General features: G+C 38.9%; 1 protein-coding gene across 2 annotated transcripts; it reads right to left on the bottom strand.

Annotated features, from left to right (window-relative positions):
* Nucleotides 1-4218: 4218 nt before the first annotated feature.
* Nucleotides 4219-8582, bottom strand: CCL20 (C-C motif chemokine ligand 20). 2 transcript variants are annotated; one of them, XM_020970978.2, is made up of 4 exons: nucleotides 8416-8582; nucleotides 7584-7695; nucleotides 5734-5808; nucleotides 4219-5121 (listed from the first exon to the last, which is right to left on the bottom strand). In XM_020970978.2, the coding sequence occupies exons 1-4, from the start codon at nucleotides 8495-8497 to the stop codon at nucleotides 5094-5096; spliced, it is 297 nt and encodes a 98-aa protein (XP_020826637.1). In that variant the 5' UTR covers nucleotides 8498-8582; the 3' UTR covers nucleotides 4219-5093. The 2 variants fall into 2 exon arrangements, with proteins under 2 accessions (XP_020826637.1, XP_020826636.1); XM_020970977.2 differs by having other exon boundaries at nucleotides 7584-7698.
* Between the last annotated feature and the right edge of the window lie 654 nt (nucleotides 8583-9236).

The following is a 9236-nucleotide window of genomic DNA, read 5'->3' on the forward strand; positions in this document are numbered from 1 at the left end:
GGTTATCCCTCACTCTCACCATGTGATCAGTCCATCTTCTTTGCTCATACATTCCTTTACTGGTTTCCTTTACATTACCCAGGTGTCCTTTCATAACTTCCTGTAATAAGTTGTGGCCTTTCTTCATTGCCCTCGGGATAATGCTCAGTTTTGATTTCATTACTTGTAGCCATACATAAGGAGTCAACAAGAGACAAATAATAGAATTGTTGAATAGCAATGAAAATCCAGTTGAAATTAGACAAACTCTAACTAATGTTTAGTTAGCAAACTAATGTCTGTTATGATAAAATATTGTCATGAGCCTAGTCAATGTGCTTCCGTGGTACCTAGGAGCAGGAGTAGAGGAAGCAGATCACAGAACCACAGAATGTTAGTTCTGAAAAAGGCCATAGGGATCATTTTCTCTCATGAAAGGGGTGGTTCAATTTGCCTATGGCCTCACTCACCATCCCTGTAGTGTCCCTCCCAACCCACCACACCTGTAGGTATCTCTCCCATTATAATGTAAGCTCCTTGAAGGCAGGGCTCTCTGTTTTTGTATTCCCAGAATTTATCATGATTCTCAGCCAATAGTAAGTGGTCAATAAGTGCTCATTCATTTATTCAACGCTTTCATTTTGTTGCATATACTCAAAGCTCACAGCTAGGCCACCTTCTCTAGGAAAGGGAAATTAGGAATAAAGTCAACTGGAACATATCAGATTAAGTAACACTAGGCTGTACCTGACTCCAGCTTTCATCATTACCCTTTACTTTTCAAAATCTAATGCTTTTTCTATGTGGGATCTTCACAGTATGAGCCACAGCCCCCAACGACACGGATACCTGAGAGTATCCCCACATACCACAATGGTAACAAAAGAGGAGTAGGCCCAAGACTGAACAGCAGGTGGATTCAGCTAAAACAAGTCTTTTATCTTCACCTTATACCTCTACATGACATACTCTTCCCCCTCAGAACAAGGGTATTTCTTACAACCATCAATCCCTTTCCAACTGCTCTTTTACCACCAAATCTTGGTTGGTTTGATTCAAAAGATTTTTGAGTGCCTTTCTGATGATGAAATTTGCTGAATAGGTAGAACTACCTATTCAGTCAACTGCCGCTGACTTCAGTTATTTCCTAGGCCCAGAACCCTGGCCCTGTGTGGAGGGCTCAGAGTTGGGGACAAAAATAGGAGGAAGGAAGACAAGGAGAAAGGGATCCTAGCTTACTAGTCAGGGCATCATTGAAAAGGCTCATCATTGAGTCCAAGATAGATAAGATGGAAGTAAAGTCAAGAAAAGCATGATGGTCTGGAAAAACAAGATGGGGTTGATGGACCAAAAGTCACAGTGAGCAGTAAAGTCACAGTAAGAATAAGTACAGGAAAAAAGAAGGAATGGGTAATGTGTTGGCATAGAGACTAGTTTAGTGAATTATGGCTATTCTTATCTTTCATTATTTGGGTGAGGTGTATTGACATTTACTGTCAATGAGGCAACAATGTCCAAATACAAATCCACCTAAGTATCAGTATCTAGCCTACCTGCCAACAAGGTGTAGATCTGGAATTCAACACATCCAGGGTGGCATAGGATGTCTTTGCGGTCTGGGTTTGAAATATTTTTTAACATCCCCAACATTAAAGATAGGTATGGCCAAATAATTCAGATTAAAAGGTTTGACAAGTGATTCATAGTATCTGTGTAATAGAGAGAGGCCTCATGGGAAGTTACCAGTCCTGTTGCCCTATATCTGGTAGTGACAATGTTCCATTTTTTTCAACTTCCACGTTATCCCTGATCAAGAAGAAGCCCCCACAAAAAAATCAGGGGACTACTGTTCTCCAGTGAAATCCCCTTGAAAACAAAGTCTTTCATTTAGTGAAGAAAATCCAGAAACCTAGGGATAGCACCCCAATAGTCCAAACACACTAGTCTTCTTACTCTTCCTTACACATTACACTCAACTACCCCTCTCTGTTCCTTTGCACTGGCTGGAAGAACTGGGATGTTCTCCCTCCTAACTTGTGCCTTTGAGAATCTCTGGTTTCCTGCAAAACTCAGCTTAGGTGCCTCCTTTTGTATGAATCCTGTCCTGGCTTTGCCAACTGATAGTGCCTCCTTCCATGGTTACCTTGAATCGGATTGGCACAAAACATATCTCGCATGTACTAAATATGCATGTGTGTCCCCCAGTAAGCTTCTAGAGGACAGGAATTGTTCCACTTTTGTCTTTTTATCACCAATCCTGGCACAGAGTAAGCACATAATACATGCTGCATTGGTTGACTGTGCCAGACATAAATGCCACCTGGCGGTACAGGACAGATGGATTTCTTCAAGGAAGCAGGTAGACTAAATGTAGATTTCACTGCCTCTCAGAGCAGGAGGGGCAGGAAGCTCAGAGTGGTTTTGGCACTAATTCTTCAGAACCCTCAAAGACTATAAAATATTTTTGTGAAGCAGATGGAAACTTGATCCATAAATATAACTTTCATCTGAACAATTCTCAAGTTACTGTGAGAAAATTGTGTGATCCAGCCATATGATGAAGATGAAAGAAAAATTTTAAAGAGAGGAAAGCTGGAATAAAAGCTCCAAGTGTATTTCCTGATGCATGAGGGAAGTGAGGGGTGGGGTATAATGTGCTAAGAAGATGATTATTGGAACAAATTGCTACTTTTGGAACAAAAGGTATCTCTGAAGTAGGTGGATAAAACAAGATCAGAACCAATGCCAAGGCAAAGGATAAAAAGTATGAACTAAAACAACATGATCAGATGTGGAAAAGAATGGAAAAAAAGAATGACATTTTGATAATAATAAGTTAACATTTATATAGAGCCTACTAGTAGGCACTTTACACTTATTATCTCATTTGATTCTCACAATCACCTTAGGAAGTAGATACCATTATTATTCTCATTTTATAGATAAGCTGAAACAAATTCTGTTTTTTCTGCTTTCGTAAATAAAAGTTGTTAAACACGATTTAACCATTTCTTGATGTCTCCAGGTCATCACGAGCTGGTACCAACTCATTTCTTGTTCTGTATAAGATAGCTATCCTCTAAGATGTCACTGCGGTGTGTTTACCCTGTGGTCCCAGATTGCTAAACTCTAAGAGTTCTTGTATCTACTTTTTGTGGCCTTTCAGTCTAATTTTAGATTCTTAAGCTATCTGCTCTCACTTCTGACACCCCGCTGCCAGTACACTGAAATCTCAATTTCAAATTTGTTGTTATGTTGGTGATGATGTTAATATTTACAAATTGATTTAAAAACATGATTTTCTTTTATCCTCACAAACAACCTAGGTGGTAGATGTATTATTATTATGTACATTTTTACTGATGAGGAAACTGAGGCAGGCAGAGTTTAAGTGGCTTGACCAGAATCACACAGCTAAATAAATGTCTGAGGTCACATTTGAACTCAGATCTTCCTGACTCTGGGCCCAATTAAGAAATCAGATAGCTTATCTTGTTAGGGTTGTATGTAAAAAGATCAAAAAAGGCTCTCAGTGAATGCCAAAGGAGCTCTCCTATTGAGTAAAATAAGTAGGTACTAGTGCGTAGGCTTTGTAAGCTATTTCAGTCATACAGAATTTAATTTATATACAGACACGCACACATGCACACATTTAGCTTTCTGTTATGTTGCAAGTGGTCCAGTTTGCCATGAGTCTGACCTTTGGATGAGCAAGGAATCAATTTTGAATCCTATATTGAAAATTAATTTTATTTCTGCTTAAGAGAAAATAATTGGGAATCTTTATTTAAGAGAGCTTCTCACGTGTCTGTGAGGAGGGCCCTGCCTTTGGCAGGAAGATGAACTAGAAGACTTTCCAAGGCAATTTTCAACACTTTGGCTCTAAATGCACATAATGTTCCTTAAATCATCTTTAATTTACATTAATAAATATAAGACACAAAATCTTATGATATAGAAATGTTTCTAATTTCTAGTTTGGATGGCTTTCCTCAAAAGTATTCCCTTATAATTCTTACATAATAAATTCCTATGTGTGGTGATTACTTATATAGAAAGTAGAATGATTCTTTTCTCTGAATTTTCTATGACAATGAAGTATAGAAATAAAGCATGTGATTAGAAGAACGGAGAATGTCAGTATTTTGCTATAATAGCAAATTAATATTTTTTCCCATTAAGTCTGTGTAGTACATACTTGGTAATATAGTAAAAATAATTTAGTCAAAAATCATCGGCTACTTTTTAGTTTTTTATTTTTTCTTTTATTGTTAATATCAACAGTTTTTGCATGATTTTCTGTTTTCATAAAATAGTGAAACATTAAATGAATAATCAAACATTTGTTTGGAATAAACCACACAAATAAAACAATTCAAAATGCTCTTACCAAACAATAAAGATAATAACAGTACTTCAGTCCTTCAGATAAGTGAATATCAAACAACAACAATAATAATAACAGACTAGATTACTGCTCTATAGATTTATTAAGCACCTGCTATGTGCCAGCTACTACAGTAGGTGCTAGGAAACAGTCCTGGCCTTCAAGGGACTTACATTCTGTCAAGGAAGACAACATGTATATATACAAGGACATGGAAAATAAATACAATTTGAGGGAGGGGAGGCAGGAGCTTCTGAGGGGCTCAGGAAGAGCTTCCTCTAGAAGGTAGCACTTGAGTGGAGCTTTGAAGGGAACTTAGAGTTTCCAAGTAGTGGAATTAAGGAAGAAGTTCATTCCAGGCATGTGCAAAGATGTAGACAGCGGAAATAGAGTGCTGTGTGTGAAGAACAGCAAAGAATCCAGTGTGACTGGATCACAGACTGAAAACATAGGTTAGGGCCTGGTTGAGAAAAATTTTAAATGACAAACATTTAATGGACACATATACCCTCTATCTATAAATACAACAACATGAAAGGAAATATCAGGCTTTTATATAATGCTTTAAAAAGCAAAACTATGATGCAATATGAATCAACTTCACTAATTGGATAGATCCAATGATGGCCAAATTAAATAGATGGCAAGCACACAAAGATGTGTGAATAGAAATTCCAACCTAGTTTAGGTTCTTTGGTCCTTCAGTCTTTTTCCAGTTCCATTTCAATTACTTTGACATCTTCTTGAGTCTGGAACTATTGAAAAAGAGAGAGAGAGACACATATGCGCGCGCACACACACACACACACACACACACACACACACACACACACACACACGTACTTAGTGAAGCAAACAGATGAATGATTGCCAACAATCACAGTGATGCCTGCCCATCCACAAAGCTTTATTTTATGAAACAACAAATCCTCTCTCCCCTGATTCTCTTGTTACCAGATACTCCAACAATGAACAGATCAATATCACATCCATGAAAAAAATGTTCTTAAATAGCCTTATTTGTGATCATAAATAGACCATAGCAGGGAGAATTCTGGGATCATAATTGCCTCCCTAATTAGGAGAGGGAGGGGAGTTTCTAAGGTGTTATATTAGAACTAAGCTAAAACAACAATGACATTTAGGTGCATGTAAAAGTAATGCTTTGCTCCCACGGGCATGGGGATGTGGGAATGGAACAGAAAGACCTCAGGAGCTAAAAACAGCCACATTTTCTCATTTACAAGGTTAAGGTTCCAAGTACCAGACTGAGGAGGAACCCCCAAAGACCAGAATGTCACCAGAAAATAGTCCCCACCCATTCACATGCATGGTGAGATAGGAGCATAAATTGTACATCTCAATACCTTAAAATCTTGAGGGTATGTTTCACCCACGCTTCGTTTGGATCGGCACACACAGTGTATCGTCTGGTATAAAAGCTAGAAACAAACAAACAAAAAAAACTTTGTTTATTTTATGTTTTGAGCACTTTCTAATTTTCTTGTATTTTCAAGAGAAACTGCTTATTTCATGTATTTAAAACATTCATTCGTTTTCAAATCAAAATGAAAGTAATAATTAACTAGACTTGTTGGCAATGAAAGGAGAACCACACCTATATTTGCATAATAGGAAATACACTGGATCCCAAGTTCCAGAAGAACATTCTCCCCCTCCCCCTATTCCAGTACTGATTATTCTGGGAAACGTGGTATGCCACATTATTTGTTAGCCATCTTAGTGTAGCGGGAAGGACCCTAGACTTGGAGTCAGAAGAGCTGGGTGCAGTTATTGGACAAATCACTTCACCCCATTGTCTTCAAGCAAAGGGTTAACAACCACTTGTCAAGTGCATTGTAGACAGATCTTTGTTCAGCTATAAATTGGACTAGAAGGTCTCTAAGGTGTCTTCCACCTATGAAATTCTCTGATACCCTTCCAGCCTCAGTTTCTTCATCTCTAAGTTGAAGATATTAATACTTTCAATACATACGTCACAAAGGCGTTTGAGATATATGTAAATATAAATATGTGGATATATTACTAAATATATAATATATAAATATACTCTACATTATGTGATATAGAATGCATTATATGTCATTGCAGCCTTAAGCTATTAAAGATCTACGAACATTTTATATAAATGTTGGTTTTTTTTTTTTTGGCTAGGCAATGGGGTTAAGTGACTTGCCCAGGTAGTAGGTGTTATGTGTCTGAGGCCAGATTTGAACTCAGGTCCTCCTGAATCCAGGGCCAGTGCTCTATCCACTGCGCCACCTAGCTGCCCCCCATATATAAGTGTATTTTTAATATATGGTCTCTTCCTATTGGGATGCATGGTGAAATGGCATTAGCATTGCAATTTAGAACTCAGAGGCTAAGCATCATAATACAACCGTGCTTTGATATTCACCTATTTCCTCACATACTGTATTCATCTAAGGGGAAGCCCTAAATAATAATGTTACCTCTAGCTTTCCTGGACATTCTAATACCTGCACGATACAACGTTAAGAATAATTGGTGAAGGGTCCCTACTCAGAGGAAGGCCACAAACTATTCATAACAGTTGGGATTTGTCTGAAGCTCAGAGAGGTTAAATGTCAGAAGAGGAATTAGAATACAGGTCTCCCTAACTGTATAAGTTCAGCACTCTATCTAGGATGCTACATCTCCTCTCTGGCCCATGTGACTTACCTAAAGAAAAAAAAAGGAAAAGAAAAAAAGGAGGGGGTGTCATTTGCTGTACATCATAAGGATAGTCTATACATACATGGGGAGATTTTACTGGCTGTCCCCCACACCCTCCCTCTGCCTCCTGGCTTCCCTGGCTTCCTTTATGTCCCAACCAAAATCACACAAGGAGGCCTTTCTCAATCCCACTTAATTCTAGCGCCTTCCTTCTGTTCATTGCATCTTATTTATTCTGTGTGTCACTTGCCTGTACACATTTGTTTGCTTAGTAGATTTTGACCTACTTGAAGGCCTTTCTTTCTTGCCCAGCACTTAACACGATGCCTTGCATGTCTCAGAGACTTACATGCTTATTGACCCACTGACAATGTATTGGTTTATAGAGTTGCTTACCCGAAGCTCATCACAAAGCAGAAGCTCTAAAATGTAAAGTTGAAGCTGACTTTCACAGTGTTTCTGTTTTAGCCACTGAGATTTCCATATGTCACCCAGATTGCTGCCCCCACTCAGTACTTACATAATTGCGTCAATGTCACAGGTTTCATAAGACCACTGTTCTGCATAGCCTTTGATCAATTTACTGTGGAGAGGATGTTCCGTATACCCAAGGCAGCAATCAAAGCTGCTAGCTGCTGAAAGGGCAAGAAAAGGAAATCAATCATTAGGAATGAAGTCATCTTATGATAGACATTCTAGAACAGAGAAAGCTCTGGGTACCTAGTGAGCTAGACTCGAGTACTCAATGCATCTACTACTTATTAGCTGAATTAACTCTTTCAGGACATGAGAGTTAATGTTGCTTTCCATCCTTGCTCCTAAGGGATAGTTTCCACATTGGGAGAACTTTTGATCATTTATTCCCGTATGAACTCCAGTGGTTTCTCCCAGGAAAAGTCTCTGCCCCTTCAAAGGATGATAATGTACCAAGGAAGGAATACAATATGTACGTTTACAAAGTACAATTCAACATAACTTATGACAAGGACAAAGGAAAAATCTCATCAAAAGGGTCTGAGAAGTTTTGATGGAAAGATTTTAGCTGGGAAGCTCAAGGAAGACTTCCTGGAAGAGGTGGCATCTGAACTGAATCTTGAGCAAAGAAAAAGACAGATAAATCTGATGCCATCTGCCTATCTCAAAGTTTTACCTTGTTAATTTCCTAGCCTGTTGTCCAAGCTTCCCTTCCCACTTTTGAACTATATTGAAGGGAAGGGATGAAGCATGGCATCAGACCCTTCCTTCCATCATTCCATTCAGGGACTTAGCTGTCATGTTCTTTCAGGATGAATTCCTTGAGAAAAAAAAAAAGGAGTTCCAGCACCTTTGCAAAATAAATGAGTGATACTCACCTTGAGACGTGTCAAAGAGGCAGAACAGCAGTACGGCCATCAAAGGTGCCAAGATCAGGATCTTGCTGCCAACTCGAGTCATTTTCTACTCTGCACTAATCCGTTGGGGCCTGTGGCTTGTGTAAGTGCACTGGAAGACCAGCTAGCCTAACCTGACAGCTGTGAGGAAAGAAGCCTAGCTTATATAGAGCTAGTGAGCTAGCTGGGAATGTCCGCAGAAGGCGTGTTCTTCCATGGGACTTTCCCCTCACAGATGAACCTGCTCTCCAGTGCCGTCACAAAAAGAAAAAAGCATGCAGGGAAATCTTCCTTCTTTTCCCAAGGAAATAAAATTATATAGTGGTTAAAAAAAAAAAAGAAGCAGCTTTTAAAATCTTTTAGCTGAGGTAAGACATTTATGAGACGATTTGGCAGAGGTTAAGGAGCTGCGTACCTCGTGCCAGAGAAAAGCACTAGCTAAGTGCTAAGCTATAACTCAAGTGAATCTATTTTGTGATAAAAGTAAGGTCAACCCCACTCAGTGACATTCCAACATTCCAAGGCCAACCTAGTATTGTTTTACCTTATTTGCTTTCTATAAGCTTTCAAGGAGGGGGAGGATAAGGTGGGATGTCCAATAAGCTCTTGCATAATGTTCTGTATCTCATGCCAACTATTGAATTTCTGCCAAAGGACCCTGAAGTCTTGCTCTAAGGCTTAGGAAAATATTGAAATACTACTGGAATGATTCCTAATATTCCTGTGAGTGGGTAAGGGAAACCATGGGAGTTGAATTGCCCCTAAAGTAGTAGAACTTTGGGGTCACAGCAGGGCTGATACTC

The sequence above is a fragment of the Phascolarctos cinereus genome, unplaced genomic scaffold (genome assembly GCF_003287225.1).
Source record: "Phascolarctos cinereus isolate Bilbo 61053 unplaced genomic scaffold, phaCin_HiC Scaffold_7;HRSCAF=346, whole genome shotgun sequence".
NCBI lineage: Eukaryota > Metazoa > Chordata > Mammalia > Diprotodontia > Phascolarctidae > Phascolarctos > Phascolarctos cinereus.